We start from the raw sequence: 21,213 nt of genomic DNA, 5'->3' as shown, positions 1-21,213 counted from the left end.
AATGGTGTTGTTCTGTTGGACGTTCTTTTCAAAGCAACCTTCCAAAACATAATAAACAGACAAAAAATATTTATGATTAAACAGGTTATATTGTTGTATAATGTAAACTTGCGAAAATGATGGCAAAATATTATTTTAATTTGTTCATTTTCCATTAAGTTTGCATTTTGACAATTTCCGTCGAGACTGTCATGGCGTCGACAAGAAGTATCGTCGAGTACCTCGGTGACCATGAACGTTATCGTTGTGGTTACTGCGGATCTTCGGATACTAACTATTCACATGGTAAATTGAAAATGACAGCATGATTTCTCGAAAGCATGATACAGTCCAATCTTGAGAGGTTTTTTGTGTGAATTCTAGAATGTGTTGCCAAGGAAAACATTGTGAAATTCCACTGAATTATTCAATGTGATTTGGTGCGATTGACACCAGAAATGCACTAACACCTGTATTTATACATACAATTGAACAACTTGACATGAAGCATACAGTCATATCGTCACCCTGTTTTAAGTAGCATATATTGTTGTGAAAGATTTTGACTACACAAACAAACACATCATACACTCCACACGGAAGTAAATGCACTCGTTATTGATCAGTAAATAAGAATAAAATCAGAAATCTACTTCCGTTTGCCTTTCTTGACATTTTTTCAGGGAAATAAAATTTCATATTTCAGAAAGTAAGTGGCATTAATCGAATTTGGCAAAAATGCAGTTTACCATTCGCAGCTTTGCCCTCTACCAACAGCTCAATATACACAATATCGCTGAGAGCCACGATGGGGTTCTACAGTCAAGACATGACCCTTCATCTTGGCCGAGAACACCTTCATAAATCCTATTCAGACAGTGGTGGCAGATAACCCTCGTCTTTTTCTGAGATTTTAAAAAATTGCTGTGTAGATGTCATAATTTTACTACCACAACTTGAGGTAATAACAGACCGGTAACCTGTTCACTTCATGTGTCCATGATAGTGAGCCGACATGGGGTGCGCATGCGCTGGATTTCTATAGGCTGTTTCTGCATGGGTTTTCTACAAGCTGCATGTTCTACTCTCTGGTAGCAGAGACATGCAGTTTCGCAGGCTTGCATCGAGGATGCATCCACCTGTGTGTAAAACGTAGACTATTTTCTGATTTCATTGACACAAGACTTTTAGGAAGTCAGGCTGTAATTTCTAAAGGATTGATGAAGCAGTATTAGGGGTACGGAATGTATATATATAGAGAGAGATAATATTAGTGTTTGGGCATGAATCTACTGCAGGAGTTCCATGTAAATAGGTTACCCATTTCAAACATACTTGAATCACCAATGTCAAAGGTGTTTGTCAATCCCATCTTTTAAAACAATGTGGTATATTTTTCCATGTTCCTGTTTCATAACGATTGCAACATCTTATTCTGAATAAAGTACGCCACTGACAGTATTTCATTGAAATGATCAGGTTCTAGAGCAGAATTTGATAAGTTTATTGTGGCCCCGCTGGGTGATTCAGTTTTATATGATATTATATACATATATCCGTCATCTTTGGATACACAAGGTTGATAGTCTGTGTTTAGAAGTAGTGAACATGTTATTCTCAAGCATAATATTTTAATAATGCCAGGATAGTAATAGCTGTCAACATTTTGGAGACTGTAGACTTTGAACATAGTGAACATGTTATTTCAAATATGTGGGGGCCGGAGGGGTTGTCATCTTCTGATGACTCTTGTTCATTGGGTAACCAATGTTTTTTCGCTCATCTATTCATCACTCTATTGGGATTTTCACAAAAGTAATGAACATTTTAAGATTTTGAAAAAATGAAATAATGTTTAAGATGTATATGACTGTTCTAAATATATAGGCTTGACTCGGAATGTTAATTTTCTCATAATTGTGTTTCGGAAATTAGCTCCTTTGTACGCAAGTTGGAAAAGCCTTATTGGGTATTTATGCGAGCTGTTTTTATACGTTTGAGATTTTCATTTTTCATGCGTTTCTGCACGCAAGTTAATTGAAAGTAGTTGGGTTTTGAATATTTTGGGGGGTATTTTACGCAAATACGCTGCTAATCTGTAGCTCTGTGTTGGCACCAGAAGGAGGTTTGTTGTGGTGAACGCCTAAGACCTGCATCATTGTGGGCTTCCCTTCCCTGACACTCATCATGCTCATCTTACTCAAAAACCAACTGAGAGAAGTGTGATCAGTCAAAAAAGCCTTGTTTCCAGTGTGTGTTTCCTTTGGTTAGAGAGTCAATTGCAGGTCAGTTTGTAACCTGGTAACAGCTGTTCTGAGTGACTGGTACAAAGGTAAAACAAACTCTGTGTCAAAAATTAGACCAAAGGAATGAGTCACAGTAACTTGTTGAGTCTATAAATTTATTATTTGGAGTGAGCTCTACTCTACTCTACTCTACTCTACTTTATCTCTGTTATCTTGGTTACTGACACATTTGTTTATATGGACCCCAATGATTTGCTGTAGTTTCCTCTACCTTACCTGGGGTGGTGGGGTAGCCTAGTGGTAAAGCATTCGCTCGTCACACCTAAGACCTGGGTTCGATTCCACACATGGATACAAAGTGTGAAGCCCATTTCCAGTGTCCCCAGCTGTGACTTTCCTGTAATGTTGCTAAAGACAGTGTAAAATCATACTCATTCACCTTCCGTTAGCATGTATTTAGTTGCCATGGTTACAAAAGGCTTGTTTTTCTTCTCTGGAATGCTTTATGTTGGCTTTGGGATTATGAGACTCTCTCCAAGATTTTCCTATACATATTACATTGAATCACAGCAGTAGACAAATTCTGGCTAACGTGTTCACAAAAACACCAATATGACCTAGTTATCAGACAGTTCAAGAGTGAGTCGTGTTGAAAATGAGCCAAAGCTTGTGAGTTACATCTCCTGTTATCATTTCCACATCCAAAATACTATTATTTGATACCTTTTTGCAGCCCTTACAGTGATTCCAAGAGAACAGCAAGTCTGGGATTATGAATATGAGTTTATGCAACCTTTGAAATGGCAAATCTGTTTTGCTCTTGTAATCAACCATTTGAAAATGTCTGATAAGTTTCAATGCCAATATTTCAAAGTTTTAAGATTTGACTTTTTGAAAAGGGTCCTTATTATTTCTTATTCCCTGATCCGTTTATTTCTGGTCTGGGTGTCCTCTCAAAACTAGACACAGCCTCACTGGTGTTGTAAAACCAGAAATTTGTTTTACTTTTAAACATGATAAGTATGCTCTGAACCTGGCCATTCCCTCAAAAATACATACCAGCTGCTCTAAGTGTAAGAGGGGGCACAGGTGGCCAAGTCGTCTAAGGCGCCGTGATTCGCTGTGCAGAGTTGTGTCCCTTGAGCACGCCAGAAACCTATGATTGTGGGTTCGAATCCCGGTTAACCCCGATTATGTTTCTAGGTTTGTCAGCACCATACCCGTGCTCGTGGGTTTCACCGAAGTGGTAAATGTCTGAGACCTGCATCACTTCGGGCTTTCCTCCCACATTAAGCTGACACCCTGTGATATAACTTGAATACTGTTAAAAGCGGTGTTAAACCCAACTCACTCACTCTAAGTGAAAGACCTAGAAAGACAATTCAACTGATCATAACTCTACAATGTTAGTTTAAAAGTAGGCTTTGTCGACAATAACAACAGGTAAGGCTGAACACTAGTGGAGGGACGATATTCTGATGCATCGGTGGATCGCGATTTTTTACTTCTCGATACAAATATCGATCACAGTCACACGCTAAGTATAAAGTATTGATTCTTACCTTAAATGTTTTCTTTAATAAGTGTTACACCAAACACTAATTACCAGTGCAAATGAGTAGTGAAAACGTATATATTTTCATCCATTGTGCCATACCTGACACTGCCAACTGTACCAAGCAGGGTTAGAAATGGGTACTAGTCCTATAGTCCTTGCCAAACTGCCCAATAGTTAAGGTATCCTAAGGACAAGTAAATATTTGCCATTTTGAAGGGGTTTGCTATTTATTATCATTATAAAGACTAGTGGACCAAAAACGTTAGTTTCTACCGCTGACAGGTATCCTGTCTATGAAAAAGATGGCTTACGCACCACAGATAAGTGCACATGCAAGTATCGTGATGCGTATCGGATCGCACAGTTGGTGTATTGCCCCAGCCCTACTGAGCCCACCAAGCTATAGTTGACACGAAGCTACCACACCACAAACTAGCCTCTCATGCATCCATCAGTTGAGTATGAACTTTGTGTTGTAGGTATGTGGGCTCATTCCATGACAGTACAGGACTATGAAGATCTCATCAACAGAGGCTGGAGGCGGTAAATATAACATTTCACCTGGACATGATAGATCAGATGATTTTACTTTTAGGGAAGTTGAACAATGATACTACATGACAATCTTGGAATTTCTGTTTCTACTTCATACCTTGTCACATGTCATGGGCGGATACAGAGGGGGGGTGTGGGGGTGCGCACCCCCCCTTTTTATTTCGAAAAAAATCTTTATTTCTGTATAAATTACCACCAAAGACAATAAATAGATCTTAATTGTGCACCCCCCCTTTTCAAAAAAGCTGTATCCGCCCATACATGTAGTTACTTCTACATTTATGTTATACAAACCAAAACCACATACCTAGTTGCTTGACCAAGTTGAAGCTACGTATCTGCCTTGTGTTTCATAGATTGTTGTTTATCGTGCTTGTGAGTGCGAGAAAACTTAATTGTCCTCATGTAAATTTGATTGTCAGTAATGTTCTGGTACGATGGCCTGGATCGATGCTCATGATGTCAATCACTGGATTGTCTGGTCCAGACTCGATAATAACAGGACGCTGTCATATAGCTGGAACATTGCTGAGAGCAGCATTAAACAACAAACAAATGTTATCATGCTTCTCAGATAGAAATGCTTTATAAACACTTTTCACAGATATGTTAATGCAACTTTTACATATTTCACATGGTCCTATAAAATATAATGCTAAACAATGTAATGTAGATGAAAAAGATATGTGTTTTCAGTTAAACATGTTTACGAATGGTTTAAGCACCATGTATTTTTTCCATATCAGAAGTGGCAAGTACTGCTACAAGCCCACCATGAAGGTGACATGCTGTCCACACTACACCATCAAACAGGATGCTCCAAATTTCAAAATGAGCAAATCCCACAAAAAGGTTATAAAACGTGTGAACAAGTTTCTTATTCATGGAATAAAGAAAGGGGATAAGAGTGATGAGGTGGACGATGATAGTGAACCATCTGCAACACATGGTGGTGAAAATCTTGAACGATTAGAAAATATATCACCCAGTGACTTAAAACTTAAAGCTGACGGCGTGAAGCTTAAAACAGACTTGAAAGATTCAAGTTCAAAGATCAGTTCAAAGGGAGATGACTCTGATAAAAGTTCATCGATCTCTACAGCCAGCACAAGCAAACCTGCTGACAGCGAGGACAAGGCAATGGATACACAAGCTAAACAGCCCCACAAACCTCAGCCAGGTACCGTTCAAGCTGTGACAGTAACAGTCATTACAACTATTCCATACCTGTCAACTCTCATGCATCTCGCGTGAGTCTCACGCATTTATCACCTATGTCACGCTCACACGCAAGGTTGGGAAATTCTCACTCATACATATAAAATGTAGATAAAAATATAATTTTTCAGAATACATGCTCACTAAGGCCATTAAAATGGTCTTAAAATCATTCAAAACCAGTTTTCACAGGGGGGTCTTTGCCCCCCTGCCCCCCCAGGCTTCCAGCCCCTGCACCCGGACTTCTCACTCATTTAGACATCCAGGGGTTGACAGCTATGCTATTCTCCACTTTCCATTTGGTGTCTAAGGCAATGTACAGAGTTATCTCCCCTTGGTGACATCTTTCCCAAGCTCCTCACAGCGATAGCCCGTTCGTGGACCTCTCTATACTATCGCTGCCACCAGTGAAAGCTCCCCACTGTGATAGGTGGCTACAACCATGCTTGAAGTTGAACTCGTAACCGACTGACCGTTAAGTTTACAAACAAGTGATGACTGCCGTGATGGAATACTCTTACTCCTGCTAAAAATATTTTCTTGGTTTGTTAGTTTGAATTTCTGTTTCATTAGAACTATCTTGTAATTGGAATAGTAAGAATTTAAGGGGGAAGTCGGTTAATTTTTCAGTTAGTCTGCAATCTCGTACCAATATTTTCAAACAAACAAAAAGGTACATTCGTCTGGAATATATGGTCAGTCAGACACCTTTTCAAAATTAACTGTGATGTTTTTCTCAAAGACATAAAGTATAAACGTAACAACATTTGGGGTTAGAGGGCAAATTTCAAGATAGATTCTTGTAATGGCCGTGCCCCCACTGGTGGCAGCGATGTTACAGAGAAAGGTTCAGGTTCTGTTCTCTTCGATGCAAACTGCTAATTGCTTTATTCATGTACCTGTAAGTCTGTGACTTTAGCCACTAGGCGAAAACCCTGTTCTTATAATTCAGTTTATGCTAGTCCATAGAACAAGACTAAAACATGCTGAAAATATTACCACATTTACATGTTCAGGCCAGAAGAATCCAAACGTTTCAGCTAAAACTACTGGTTCATGATAATATTTAGGTAAGCAGGCAATGAAATTAGTTGTTTTTGAAGGAGCCAAACCAGACTTGCTGGGACTACCAATTTGTTGAACCTCGTATCCCTTTTTTTCTATTTTATTAGTCCTTTGAAGCGGTAAATGTATTAGTCACTTGCCTAACAATGCTTTAACCATGGCTTCTTTGTGTTTGACCGCGCATTAAATAGTTGAATTGTGAGTTAAACACCACTTGGCAATGACAGAGCTTCTTTTCCTCTATCATTTACCTTGATGACAGACTAATCTCATGACAAAAGTGAGTTGCCAATAAACCTGGTAAGTCTGCACTGAAGACTGACACATGTAGACTAGTCAAGACTAATTGATGAAGTACCGTATTCGACGTATTCGCTCTAATAAGCGCCCACAGCGATATTTGCTAATATATTGGCTAGTGAACAGTCCCAATTAGCACCCCTTACGATTGATCAATGTACACAAGACTTATTTATTCACGTATAATACGCACTTGTGTGTAATATGCACACTTAATTAGGGGCTATTAAATTCTGGAAAAATATATCTGTTGTATATAAATATTTCAGGCTGTCAGTATAAACCACAAAATTTATCTTTTAACTCTGTTTCTTTTTCACCAAAATAATATTCTAATAAGAGCCCCCTATTTCTAATTTGGGAGCGCCCTGGGCGCTTATTACATCGAATGCGGTATGTGTCTAATGCAGATGTTATTCTCTGTGTTGAAAGCATGTTTGATTTGGTACCATTTCATTCAATAAATTGGTGTGACTTATTAATTTAGTACCGAAATTCATAAGACTGCATTCATACCGCATTGACTTAAAAAGATTACTGTTATCGCGATATGTGATGACATATATAGAATGATCAATGAAAGCTGTTTTGTAGGTTCAGGGGCTGACCCGAGTCGGCCTCCAAGCAGGAAGGCGAAGGATGTACGGAGGGAGCGGAAGTTACAGAAGCTGTCGGACAAAGGCGAGGACGCTGAGGCAGCAGCAGCACCAAGCAAGGTGATACGTGTGACAGTCTCAGACAAGTAGTCCAGACTCTGGCGCAGGATAATCCCCACACACTCATGCCTACTGTACAAGTCACCTAGTAGGATGTTAGGGTAGTTACAATCTCATTAAAATCAGATCTTAGTTCTCGTTACCGCTAAACAAAGATCTGAGGACATCCCGTTACGGGTCACGTCAGAACAACCTTTCATCCAACAAGTCGGATTGGGTTTTCTTATCATGAAATCTCGAAAAATCTAACATGGGGTATTCTGAATGTCAGTTACGGGCTCTATGACTGAATCCATGCAATCTAGTCAGTCTATTAGCCATTCAGTTTTCAATTTTTTATCAAGAATTTGTCAGAATATGTTTCGAAGAGTAGTCGCCAGTTTGAAACCAGTACAGTACAGCACGACAAAGCTGCCCTCTGATTTGCTAATGTTGATTTCTTGTCAGTCATTCCATTGGTCAAAGTTTGATCTTTGTAGCTGTAGCGAGAACTAAGATCTGATTTGAATGAGATTGGGGTAGTTACGATGTGGATGTGGCTGGCTGTGTGTCCTTGACATGTTATCAACCACTGATTTACCTAGGCCCAGTTCGTGGGATGGTTTGACCATTGCAGACTCTCAGTGTATGAATATGTTTCCAAAGTTAACTGGCCATAAGGGCAAACAAAACACGAGTTCACAAAAAATGTTGCATGCCCTCATCATATTTTACGAGCCCTTCTTTGTGGCTACAGTCAACATTTTGTGTGCTCACCTAAATTGTATTTTGTGTGTTTTGAGATCATAACGCTGAACAATGGCGAAGTTGCTCGGCTGCTTGGTACTGCATGCTTGTCTGATGTTTGTGGTTGTTCTTAGACTTTCAGGCGCATCGCTTATAACACATGTACATTTATATCAGTCATAATCAGTGCACAGCAAAAACCCAGTTTAGTACTATGCGTGGGTTTCTGATAAACTATGATATGTAAAAAAAATGACAACAGACTTTGACATTAAATGACACCTTAACTGACTTGATGATTTGAGAAATAAATATAATTGACTAGAATGTTCAACTTTTGCATTTTCAGCAGCTGCAGCGCAAGGACTCTGAAATGAAGACCTTAGAGGATTACCTCAATGAGCCAGAACAGGCTCCAAGTGTGGCCCACAAACTCCAGGTAGGGGAGACAACTCTAGATCATACACCGTCATAGACTGATGGCCCACAAATTCCAGGTAGGTAGAGACAACTCTAGATCATACACCGTCATACACTGATGGCCCACAAACTCCAGGTAGGGGAGACAACTCTAGATCATACACCGTCATACACTGATGGCCCACAAACTCCAGGTAGGGGAGACAACTCTAGATCATACACCGTCATACACGGATGGCCCACAAACTCCAGGTAGGTAGAGACAACTCTAGATCATACACCGTCATACACGGATGGCCAACAAACTCCAGGTAGGTAGAGACAACTCTAGATCATACACCGTCATACACGGATGGCCCACAAACTCCAGGTAGGTTGAGACAACTCTAGATCATACACCGTCATAAACTAAAGGCCCACAAACTCCAGGTAGGTAGAGACAGCTCTAGATCATACACCGTCATACACTGATGGCCCACAAACTCCAGGTAGGTGGAGACAACTCTAGATCATACAGTCATACACTGATGGCCCACAAACTCCAGGTAGGGGAGACAACTCTAGATCATACAGTCATACACTGATGGCCCACAAACTCCAGGTAGGTAGAGACAACTCTAGATCATACACCGTCATAGACTGATGGCCAACAAACTCCAGGTAGGTGGAGACAACTCTAGATCATACACCGTCATACACGGATGGCCCACAAACTCCAGGTAGGTTGAGACAACTCTAGATCATACACCGTCATACACTAAAGGCCCACAAACTCCAGGTAGGTAGAGACAGCTCTAGATCATACACCGTCATACACTGATGGCCAACAAACTCCAGGTAGGTGGAGACAACTCTAGATCATACAGTCATACACTGATGGCCCACAAACTCCAGGTAGGGGAGACAATTCTAGATCATACAGTCATACACGGATGGCCCACAAACTCCAGGTAGGGGAGACAATTCTAGATCATACACCGTCATACACTGATGGCCCACAAACTCCAGGTAGGGGAGACAATTCTAGATCATACAGTCATACACGGATGGCCCACAAACTCCAGGTAGGGGAGACAATTCTAGATCATACAGTCATACACGGATGGCCCACAAACTCCAGGTAGGGGAGACAATTCTAGATCATACAGTCATACACTGATGGCCCACAAACTCCAGGTAGGTGGAGACAACTCTAGATCATACAGTCATACACTGATGGCCCACAAACTCCAGGTAGGGGAGACAATTCTAGATCATACAGTCATACACGGATGGCCCACAAACTCCAGGTAGGGGAGACAATTCTAGATCATACACCGTCATACACTGATGGCCCACAAACTCCAGGTAGGTGGAGACAACTCTAGATCATACAGTCATACACTGATGGCCCACAAACTCCAGGTAGGGGAGACAACTCTAGATCATACAGTCATACACTGATGGCCCACAAACTCCAGGTAGGTAGAGACAACTCTAGATCATACACCGTCATAGACTGATGGCCAACAAACTCCAGGTAGGTGGAGACAACTCTAGATCATACACCGTCATACACGGATGGCCCACAAACTCCAGGTAGGTTGAGACAACTCTAGATCATACACCGTCATACACTAAAGGCCCACAAACTCCAGGTAGGTAGAGACAGCTCTAGATCATACACCGTCATACACTGATGGCCCACAAACTCCAGGTAGGTGGAGACAACTCTAGATCATACAGTCATACACTGATGGCCCACAAACTCCAGGTAGGGGAGACAATTCTAGATCATACAGTCATACACGGATGGCCCACAAACTCCAGGTAGGGGAGACAATTCTAGATCATACACCGTCATACACTGATGGCCCACAAACTCCAGGTAGGGGAGACAATTCTAGATCATACAGTCATACACGGATGGCCCACAAACTCCAGGTAGGGGAGACAATTCTAGATCATACAGTCATACACGGATGGCCCACAAACTCCAGGTAGGGGAGACAATTCTAGATCATACAGTCATACACGGATGGCCTACAAACTCCAGGTAGGGGAGACAATTCTAGATCATACAGTCATACACGGATGGCCCACAAACTCCAGGTAGGGGAGACAATTCTAGATCATACAGTCATACACGGATGGCCTACAAACTCCAGGTAGGGGAGACAATTCTAGATCATACAGTCATACACGGATGGCCCACAAACTCCAGGTAGGGGAGACAACTCTAGGACATACACAGTCATACACGGATGGCCCACAAACTCCAGGTAGGGGAGACAACTCTAGGACATACACCGTCATACACGGATGGCCCACAAACTCCAGGGAGGATGAAGCCAGATTATCTATACATGTGCTACTTATTTTCCATCACCTGTTATCATTACATTTACCTCTCATTACTTGATTGTAGTCAATCCGGCTTGATAACGGTGTAAGTCTCTATATCTATACGTTGCTAAATGCAATAAACCGGAAGTTTTAATCCATAAAGGTGTATGTTTTCTTATTTACTCACCAACTTGTAGAATGCCAATCAAACAGTAAGTAAATTGATTGGACGACTATTTGTAGTGTTGTGTTGTTATAAAATGGCTAAAAAATGAATCTATGTTGCCGATTTTTCCATGATACTTATCGTAATAGAATGAAGATAAACTACAGGGGACAAGAAGGCTGTATCATTGTGGACCAAGTGACTAATTTGTCCTCTTTCAGATCCGACTTGTACAATCGTCGCCCAAAAGTGAGGAGTTTGTGTCATCGTTCAAAGCTGCCCACACTGTTTATAGCAATTACCAAATGACCATTCACAAAGACCCACCAGGAAAACCCAATCAGAAACAGTATACACGCTTTTTAGTGGACTCTCCTTTGCAGGTAATTTTCATGTCATCTTTTTTCTTTGTAGACCCGACTTGTACTTGTAAACCCCCACTCAAATGACTACAGAACAAGTTTTACTGAATCGCACCAAGTGTTTAAGAAATACCAGATGTCCGTTCATAAAGAGGACGAAACCGACTGTAGTAAACAAAACTTCACGGAATTCTTGGCAAACTCTCCATTGGAGGTAGGCGATCAAACCATGTCACATTTGTAGAAAATCATTCCTTTCCTTTGCTGAGCTTAGGCGCTTGATTTTCCATGACTATTGATCACTGTTGGTCATAATGCAGGATAGTGAACCCCCTGCATGAAGACAACAGCACGCCAACAGTTGCTTTTCATTGGTATTACGTGGCTAATGTGAATGTGTTTTCATGCTTTCAATTAATTCTTTTCTTTTCTGATTTTTGTGTTGTTCCTTTCCAAACAGTTTGACCGTTTTATATTTAAACTCTGCAATCCACCCCTACCCAACTCCCATGTATAACAGGGGGCACGGGTGGCCCAGTCGTCTAAGGAGCTGGATTTGCTGTGCAGAGTTGCGTCCCTTGGTCATGCCAGAAACCTATGATTGTGGGTTCGAATCCCAATTCGACCCGACTGTTTCTAGGTTTGTCAGTACCATACACATGTTCGTGGGTTTCACCGAAGTGGTAAATGTCTGAGACCTGCATCACTTCGGGCTTTCCTCCCACATGAAGCTGACATGCCACGATCTGACTGGAAACCCAACTCACTCACTCACCCATGTATTACATACATTAATGATTGTTGCAATGAACACCATCTTCCTGAGGCAAGAGCGTCCAGTAGCCTTTTAGCCCTCCAGAAGTCTTGTTTCCACGCTTGCCACATCAAGCCCACTTTCCTGTGCTAAATATGATTTGACTATTGCAAATATTGATAGTCAAATTAGAGAACGTTTAACAAAATTAACATCTACGACTGTGCATCTTCGTACGAAAGTGATTTACCGCTACCTGTCTTTGTTGACACGAATGTGTCTTTTTCATCTTTTAAATCCCCCCAACAATTGCTTGTGTGTTTTTGTGTCAGGGGTGAAATCACAAATGTTTTTGTTATCTGATCGACTAGGTCGTTGCCTATTGTAGTCGCCATCTTTGTGAAGATATACACGATAAGGACAGCGATCTGATATTGGATATCGGGTTTTCATTGCAAGGGGCACAACTTATGATCTGCTTGAGTTGGCGCCAGGGTCGCACCAAAAAAGTGGCCTTGATGTGGCAAGGGTAGAAACTAGGCTCTGATATAGGCTAGCGGACATGCTTGTCTCGGGAAGATGAATGAACACATATTACATACACTTGTAGGAATTTTTTTGGGTTTCTCATTGTAATTCCTGCAATCTGATCAGCTGAATTGCATGTTATTACATTCATTTCCCAATGAATGTAAAAAATTAAGCCACACCCATCAAAGCATACTGCTTTTATTACTACGGAATGTTGGGGAATCGCAATATTACAGTCGAGTGAATACCCTTTCTGCTCACGTGTGTCGTCTTGCACAGGACATTAAGCGAAATTCATGCTTAATTATTATCCAAATTACCCTTTGAGACCGAAAGCCAAGAAGGAATGAAACAGCAAACATGCAGGCTCACTCACCTGTGTTTTTCACGCTCGCCTTGGTTCCACAAATTCCAATTCCAAGTCTTCAAGTTTCATTTCTCACCCGCCTTTTTCCAGCTATGTCTTCCCATTCTCAGGGAACTAATGTTTGAATCTGACGGTAACTGACCATGTCATTTGAAACAGCATCCATCTCCCGGACATATTTGTTCCGGTTCGTTACAGTCTGACTGTTGCAGTTCTTCTCACCTCTTGTCTTGATTGACAGGTCCTATGAACTTTATTTTGATCCTACTTTTGGTTGATTGGCTACTGACTTTGTAGGCGTGTCAACTTTTGTGCATAAATTAAACAATAACCTGATTCATGTCACGCTATCATAGGTATTCCTAATTTTTATCAATCTCGTCATTTTTGTCTGCTTTGATATGTGCAACTATTTTTTGTTAAACTATTGTAGATAAAACATGTTTTCGTTGTCAAATTTAATTATAAGGATTGACTGTATATGAATACAAAGTCAATCCTTATATGATTGTGTAACTCCCACTTATTACGTACACTTACAATTATTGTACTGGTAAATCCCACATATTAAATACACTTACAATTGTTGTAAATCCCACATATTACATACACTAACAATTATTGTACCGGTAAATCCCACATATTACATACACTTACAATTGTTGTAACTCACACGTATTACATACACTTACAATTGTTGTAAATCCCACATATTACATACACTTACAATTGTTGTAACTCCCACATATTACATACACTTACAATTGTTGTAAATCCCACGTATTACATACACTTACAATTGTTGTAAATCCCACGTATTACATACACTTACAATTGTTGTAATTCCCACATATTACATTCACTTACAATTGTTGTAAATCCCACGTATTACATACACTTACAATTGTTGTAAATCCCACATATTACATACACTTAAAATTGTTGTAAATCCCACATATTACATACACTTTCAATTGTTGTAAATCCCACATATTACATACACTTACAATTATTGTACCGGTAAATCCCACATATTACATACACTTACAATTGTTGTAAATCCCACATATTACATACACTTACAATTGTTGTAACTCCCACATATTACATACACTTACAATTATTGTACCGGTAAATCCCACATATTACATACACTTACAATTGTTGTAACTCACACATATTACATACACTTACAATTGTTGTAAATCCCATGTATTACATACACTTACAATTGTTGTAAATCCCACGTATTACATACACTTACAATTGTTGTAAATCCCACATATTACATACACTTACAATTGTTGTAACTCACACGTATTACATACACCTACAATTGTTGTAACTCCCACGTATTACATACACTTACAATCGTTGTAACTCCCACGTATTACATACACTTACAATTGTTGTAACTCACACGTATTACATACACCTACAATTGTTGTAACTCACACGTATTACATACACTTACAATCGTTGTAACTCCCACGTATTTCATACACTTACAATTGTTGTAACTCACACGTATTACATACACTTACAATTGTTGTAACTCACACGTATTACGTACACTTACAATTGTTGTAAATCCCATGTATTACATACACTTACAATTGTTGTAAATCCCACGTATTACATACACTTACAATTGTTGTAAATCCCACATATTACATACACTTACAATTGTTGTAACTCCCACATATTACATACACTTACAATTATTGTACCGGTAAATCCCACATATTACATACACTTACAATTGTTGTAACTCACACATATTACATACACTTACAATTGTTGTAAATCCCATGTATTACATACACTTACAATTGTTGTAAATCCCACGTATTACATACACTTACAATTGTTGTAAATCCCACATATTACATACACTTACAATTGTTGTAACTCACACGTATTACATACACCTACAATTGTTGTAACTCCCACGTATTACATACACTTACAATCGTTGTAACTCCCACGTATTACATACACTTACAATTGTTGTAACTCACACGTATTACATACACCTACAATTGTTGTAACTCACACGTATTACATACACTTACAATCGTTGTAACTCCCACGTATTACATACACTTACAATTGTTGTAACTCACACGTATTACATACACTTACAATTGTTGTAACTCACACGTATTACGTACACTTACAATTGTTGTAACACACACGTATTACATACACTTACAATTGTTGTAAATCCCATGTATTACATACACTTACAATTGTTGTAAATCCCACGTATTACATACACTTACAATTGTTGTAAATCCCAAATATTACATACACTTACAATTGTTGTAACTCACACGTATTACATACACTTACAATTGTTGTAACTCACACGTATTACATACACTTACAATTGTTGTAACACACACGTATTACATACACTTACAATTGTTGTAAATCCCATGTATTACATACACTTACAATTGTTGTAAATCCCACGTATTACATACACTTACAATTGTTGTAAATCCCAAATATTACATACACTTACAATTGTTGTAACTCACACGTATTACATACACCTACAATTGTTGTAAATCCCACGTATTACATACACTTACAATTGTTGTAAATCCCACGTATTACATACACTTACAATCGTTTGTAACTTCCACGTATTACATACACTTACAATTGTTGTAAATCCCTCGTATTACGTACACTTACAATTGTTGGAACGCCCACATATTACCATCTTAGGGAGTTAACTGACCATAAAAGTCCAGTTTCAACCATTATCGAACTAGGCTGGAATTATGGAATTATATTTTGGCTGGACTACTGAGTCTATGCACAGTCCACAGTCTGGAGGCTAACATTTTACATACACTTATGATATATAAGTGATATCACCATGATATATATAACGGTTTCACCAAAGTGAGTCACACAACTCTATCATACTTAATTAATATACATTTATGATTCGTCCAAATTCCATGAGTTGTGTCCCACAGGCTTTTCAGAAACCTGTGACTGACTTACAATTGTTGTAACTCATACACTTGCAGCCAATGAGCAAAGATGGAGGTCCAGCACTGGGGTATGGATCATTCCATCAACATTACATCCTCGACGGCAAGATCATCGCAGTTGGCGTCATCGACATCCTTCCTCACTGCATGTCGTCAGTCTACCTCTACTATGATCCGGAGTACAGCTTCTTGTCCCTGGGGACCTACTCAGCTCTGAGGTAAGACTTCATTGACTGTAGTAAGTTTATTGGAAAGCAGCATGTCAGTCATTAGGGATTTATCAAGTCCTGCCTGGGCAGTGTCCCGATATGGGCCCCCATTGTCAGGCAGCAAATACAGTAAACTACATTTATATCAAACACGCTTATAACAAACTGACGGATATAACAAACTGTTTTTCGTCCCATCCATTTGCAGTATATATGCTGTATATATTCTTATAACAAACTATAGTTATAACAAACCAGGGTTACAACAAACTAATATTAGTGGTCCCTTTAAGGTTTGTTACAGGGGCGGTGGGGTAGCCTAGTGGTTAAAGCGTTTGCTCGTCAAACTGAAGACCCGGGTTCGATTCCCACATGGGCACAATGTGTGAAGCCCATTTCTGGTGACCTCTGCCATGATATTGCTGGAATATTGCAAAAAGTGGTGTAAAAAAATACTCACTCACTCACTTGAGTTTGTTACAACCGAAGTTTACTGTAGTAGTAAAAACTTCCGAATTCATGTTCATATAATTGTAACTAATGTAACGGCTTTGTAGTGGTAACTTGGTTTTCACTGATAAAGGACAAATAAGGAGTAAGAGGCTTCAGTGCTTAGCATTGTTTGAATTAAGCATGGCAGTCAAGGGGTCGTCATCATTACCCTCATGTTAAAAGATGAAGTTAGGGATCTCTAGATTCAGTTCCAAATACCATGGAAGAAATTCTCAAGGGCTACTTGACCCACTTAGTTCTAAAATGATTAGTTTTACATTATTCCATTGATTGCAATGTTAATACCGCTGAAATTATGCCAATAAGAACTTTTAAAAATCCCAACTTTTAACAAAATAAAGAACTTTCACAATTTGATTGCCAAGTGTGCTTAGTTTAGAAACCTTGATAAATCTCTGGTCATATGGCTTTCATTATGTCACCTGACTGGTTTCGTTGTTGTATGTGACCCCCTCCGTGGTCTAGTGGTAGAGCATCCCCCAGAGAGCAGAAGGTCTGGGATTCGATCCCAGGCCGTGTCATACCAAAAGATGATACTCTGTCTGATGCTGGGCATTAAGGGCTAAAACAAGGACTGGTCGACTCAGAGTATACTGTGTCTGAGTGGGGTATTCATGTTAAACTGCAGCATGGTATCTCAGTGGGCTAGCACTATAAAATCGGCATAGGTCCGGACTTATACAAGCACAGCCACATACATACGTGCATGCACATCGCTATATAAGTGCAATAATCTTGGATGCGACATTAAACCCTATTTCACCTCACCTAGTGTTGTATGTAACGTTCAGTGATGCTGACTCAGTGATAAATGTTTTGTGTTAGGGAGATAGCATTTGTGCGGGAACTGCAGCAGCAGACGCCGGAGCTGAGGTTCTACTACATGGGCTACTACATTCACTCCTGTCCCAAGATGAGATACAAGGTAACACATTTGAATGAGCAGGACAAATATGCTTGTCTAGTGATCTATTTACTTGTCTTTCATTTTCCATTGTGGGCACGGGAACACAATTGCAATAGGCACCAAAATTCTCTATGTTGTGTCCCAGCAAAAAAGACATCCTGTTGTTTAACAACATGGCAACTTCCATGCAGATTTCGGTTGATTCCGGGTTTTGCGTAACATGTGTACCATCAACTGGGCGTCAACAGATATTTTCCAAATCTTTTCATGTTTGTAGTGAAGGTGCTTGAATGATATTATGCACTTCGCGAGACCCATTTTATTTTTATTGGATCTTGATTATCATTCAGATTGTTTTGACTCGGCGTTTCCATTTTGTTTGAAGCAAATACAAATGATATGAGAGGTGGAATCTGATTGGTCAAAAGGGGGGACATAGAAGGGACATAACTTGTAATAGTCATTGGTGGTGCTACGATTGAGCCACAAAATTCCAGTCTAGTTCGGCAAGGTTTGTTGGTTTGTTGGTTTGTTGTTAACACTGCACTCAGCAATATTCCAGCTATATGACGGCGGTAAATAATCGAGTCTGGACCAGACAATCCCGTGATTGATGTTATGAGCATCGATCCACACAATTGGGATACGATGACATGCATCAACCAAGTCAGCGAGACTGACCGCCCGATCCTGGTAGTCGCCTCTTACGACAGGCAAAGGTCGAAACTGGACTTTTCTAGTCAGTTATCTCCCTTGCATCAGGAAGATGTCACATTCAGAAGCAGCTGACATATGATATTTGTGATTTTCAGAGATAATCTTCAGTGCTATAAATAACTGGCATCACAGACTGAGTGGCTGTACAGATGCTGGGCTGTGTCATGAACTTACATTGATGCTGTTGTTTCAGGGTCAGTACTATCCTTCCTTCCTGGCTTGTCCCGAGGCCTACACCTGGGTCTCCATTGAGAAGTGTCGGCCCAAGCTGGATGCCAGTCGCTATGCCAGACTAGAAGAGGATGGTGTAGGTGTGTGTCCTGAGATCCTAGTTAAGGTCGGATGGTGTAGGTGCGTGTCCTGAGATGCTAGTTAAGGTCGGATGTTGTAGGTGCGTGTCCTGAGATCCTAGTTAAGGTCAGATGGTGTTGGTGCATGTCCTGAGATCCTAGTTACGGTCAGATGGTGTAGGTGCGTGCCACAAAGCTGAACAGAGTGGTGTGGTGGTTAAGAGTCCATGTTGTTGCAGCACATAATCAACCATGAACTAACCCATAGAAGAAGCTTTGTTGTACAGTTTGTTTATTTGTTTGTAGTTTAACGCCGCACTCAGCAATATTCCAGCTATATTACGGCGGTCTGTAAACAATCGAGTCTGGACCAGACAGTCCAGTGATTGACATCATGAGCATCGATCCACGTAATTGGGATACAATGACATGCATCGACCAAGTCAGCGATCCCGTTAGTTGCCTTTTAAAACAAGCAAAATCACCTTTTACGGCAAGCATTGGTTGCTGAAGACCTGTTCTACCCTGGACCTTCACGGGTCCTTTGTCATACACCATATGGCATGTCCACTGCTCTTTTAGTAGAATGAAGATATTACATTAAGAAGCTTTTGGAGTTCTGTGTGCACACAAATCTCATGAAACAAAATCCCTTAACAGAACAAGAGCATGAAGACTGTGTGGTGTAGAGAGAGAGAGAAGATGCTCATGTGTTGTTGGTGTTGCAGGTGATGACAACAGCAACATTGACCTTGATCGAGTACTGGTTCTGTACGACTCTGAGGCCATGCCGTACGAGGTGTACAGTTTCATGAAACCCAACGCTAACGATGAGGCAGAAGTGAAGGAGTATGCCATGTTGGCAGGGAAGACATGTGCGGAGCGGATGTTGCTGTTCAGGAAGTAGATCCTGGGGATTTCAACCAGACTCCAAGATCTCCTGTATATACGGGTGGCAGTCTCGATGTGTCCTCTGTATGCACAGGTTGCTGTCTTGATATGACCTCTGCACATGGGCTGATTATGTTTTGTCTTCTGTATGTACATGGAACAGTCACGATATGTCTTCTGCATGCACAGGAGGCCATCACAAAATGTCTTCTGTATGCACAGGAGGCCATCACGATATGTCTTCTGTATGCACAGGAGGCCATCACAAAATGTCTTCTGTATGCACAGGAGGCCATCACGATATGTCTTCTGTATGCACAGGAGGCCATCACGATGTGTCTTCTGTATGCACAGGAGGCCATCACGATATGTCTTCTGTATGCACAGGAGGCCATCACAATATGTCTTCTGTATGCACGGGAGGCCATCACGATATGTCACGATGTGTCTTCTGTATGCACAGGAGGCCATCACAATATGTCTTCTGTATGCACGGGAGGCCATCACGATATGTCACGATGTGTCTTCTGTATGCACAGGAGGCCATCACGATATGTCTTCTGTATGCACAGGAGGCCATCATGATATGTCTTCTGTATGCTCAGAAGGCCATCATGATGTGTCTTCTGTATGCACAGGAGGCCATCACGATGTGTCTTCTGTATGCACAGGAGGCCATCATGATGTGTCTTCTATATGCACAGGAGGCCATCACGATATGTCTTCTGTATGCACAGGAGGCCATCACGATGTGTCTTCTGTATGCACAGGAGGCCATCACGATATGTCTTCTGTATGCACAGGAGGCCATCACAATATGTCTTCTGTATGCACGGGAGGCCATCACGATATGTCTTCTGTATGCACAGGAGGCCATCACAATATGTCTTCTGTATGCACGGGAGGCCATCACGATATGTCTTCTGTATGCACAGGAGGCCATCACGATATGCCTTCTGTATGCACAGAACCCATCACGATATGCCTTCTGTATCCACGGGAGGCCATCACAAAATGTCTTCTGTATGCACAGGAGGCCATCACGATATGTCTTCTGTATGCACAGGAGGCCATCACGATGTGTCTTCTGTATGCACAGGAGGCCATCACGATATGTCTTCTGTATGCACAGGAGGCCATCACAATATGTCTTCTGTATGCACGGGAGGCCATCACGATATGTCTTCTGTATGCACAGGAGGCCATCATGATATGTCTTCTGTATGCTCAGAAGGCCATCATGATGTGTCTTCTGTATGCACAGGAGGCCATCACGATGTGTCTTCTGTATGCACAGGAGGCCATTATGATATGTCTTCTGTATGCACAGAAGGCCATCATGATGTGTCTTCTATATGCACAGGAGGCCATCACGATATGTCTT

General features: G+C 40.7%; 1 protein-coding gene across 2 annotated transcripts; it reads left to right on the top strand.

Annotated features, from left to right (window-relative positions):
• Positions 1 to 142: 142 nt before the first annotated feature.
• On the top strand, positions 143 to 20,803 carry LOC124115303 (arginyl-tRNA--protein transferase 1-like). 2 transcript variants are annotated; one of them, XM_046476229.2, is made up of 10 exons: positions 143 to 285; positions 4,263 to 4,326; positions 5,085 to 5,518; positions 7,516 to 7,637; positions 8,713 to 8,802; positions 11,689 to 11,850; positions 16,339 to 16,520; positions 17,850 to 17,949; positions 18,842 to 18,959; positions 19,667 to 20,803. In XM_046476229.2, the coding sequence occupies exons 1-10, from the start codon at positions 192 to 194 to the stop codon at positions 19,843 to 19,845; spliced, it is 1,545 nt and encodes a 514-aa protein (XP_046332185.1). In that variant the 5' UTR covers positions 143 to 191; the 3' UTR covers positions 19,846 to 20,803. The 2 variants fall into 2 exon arrangements, with proteins under 2 accessions (XP_046332185.1, XP_046332184.1); XM_046476228.2 differs by lacking the exon at positions 11,689 to 11,850 and adding an exon at positions 11,496 to 11,657 and having other exon boundaries at positions 144 to 285.
• Positions 20,804 to 21,213: the final 410 nt, after the last annotated feature.

The sequence above is a fragment of the Haliotis rufescens genome, unplaced genomic scaffold, assembly GCF_023055435.1.
Source record: "Haliotis rufescens isolate VD_foot unplaced genomic scaffold, xgHalRufe1.0.p SCAF_5, whole genome shotgun sequence".
NCBI lineage: Eukaryota > Metazoa > Mollusca > Gastropoda > Lepetellida > Haliotidae > Haliotis > Haliotis rufescens.
The sequence above is the reverse complement of the archived record's forward strand: the minus strand, read 5'-3'. Positions and strand labels throughout refer to the sequence as shown.

Bases quoted from the DNA above. Each gene is read 5' to 3' on its own strand.
- LOC124115303 (XM_046476229.2), top strand. From the start codon at position 192: ATGGCGTCGACAAGAAGTATCGTCGAGTACCTCGGTGACCATGAACGT. The intron at 8,803-11,688 runs GTAGGGGAGACA...TTTTCTTTGTAG, and splicing joins GTGTGGCCCACAAACTCCAG to ACCCGACTTGTACTTGTAAA. The intron at 16,521-17,849 runs GTAAGACTTCAT...GTTTTGTGTTAG, and splicing joins GGGACCTACTCAGCTCTGAG to GGAGATAGCATTTGTGCGGG.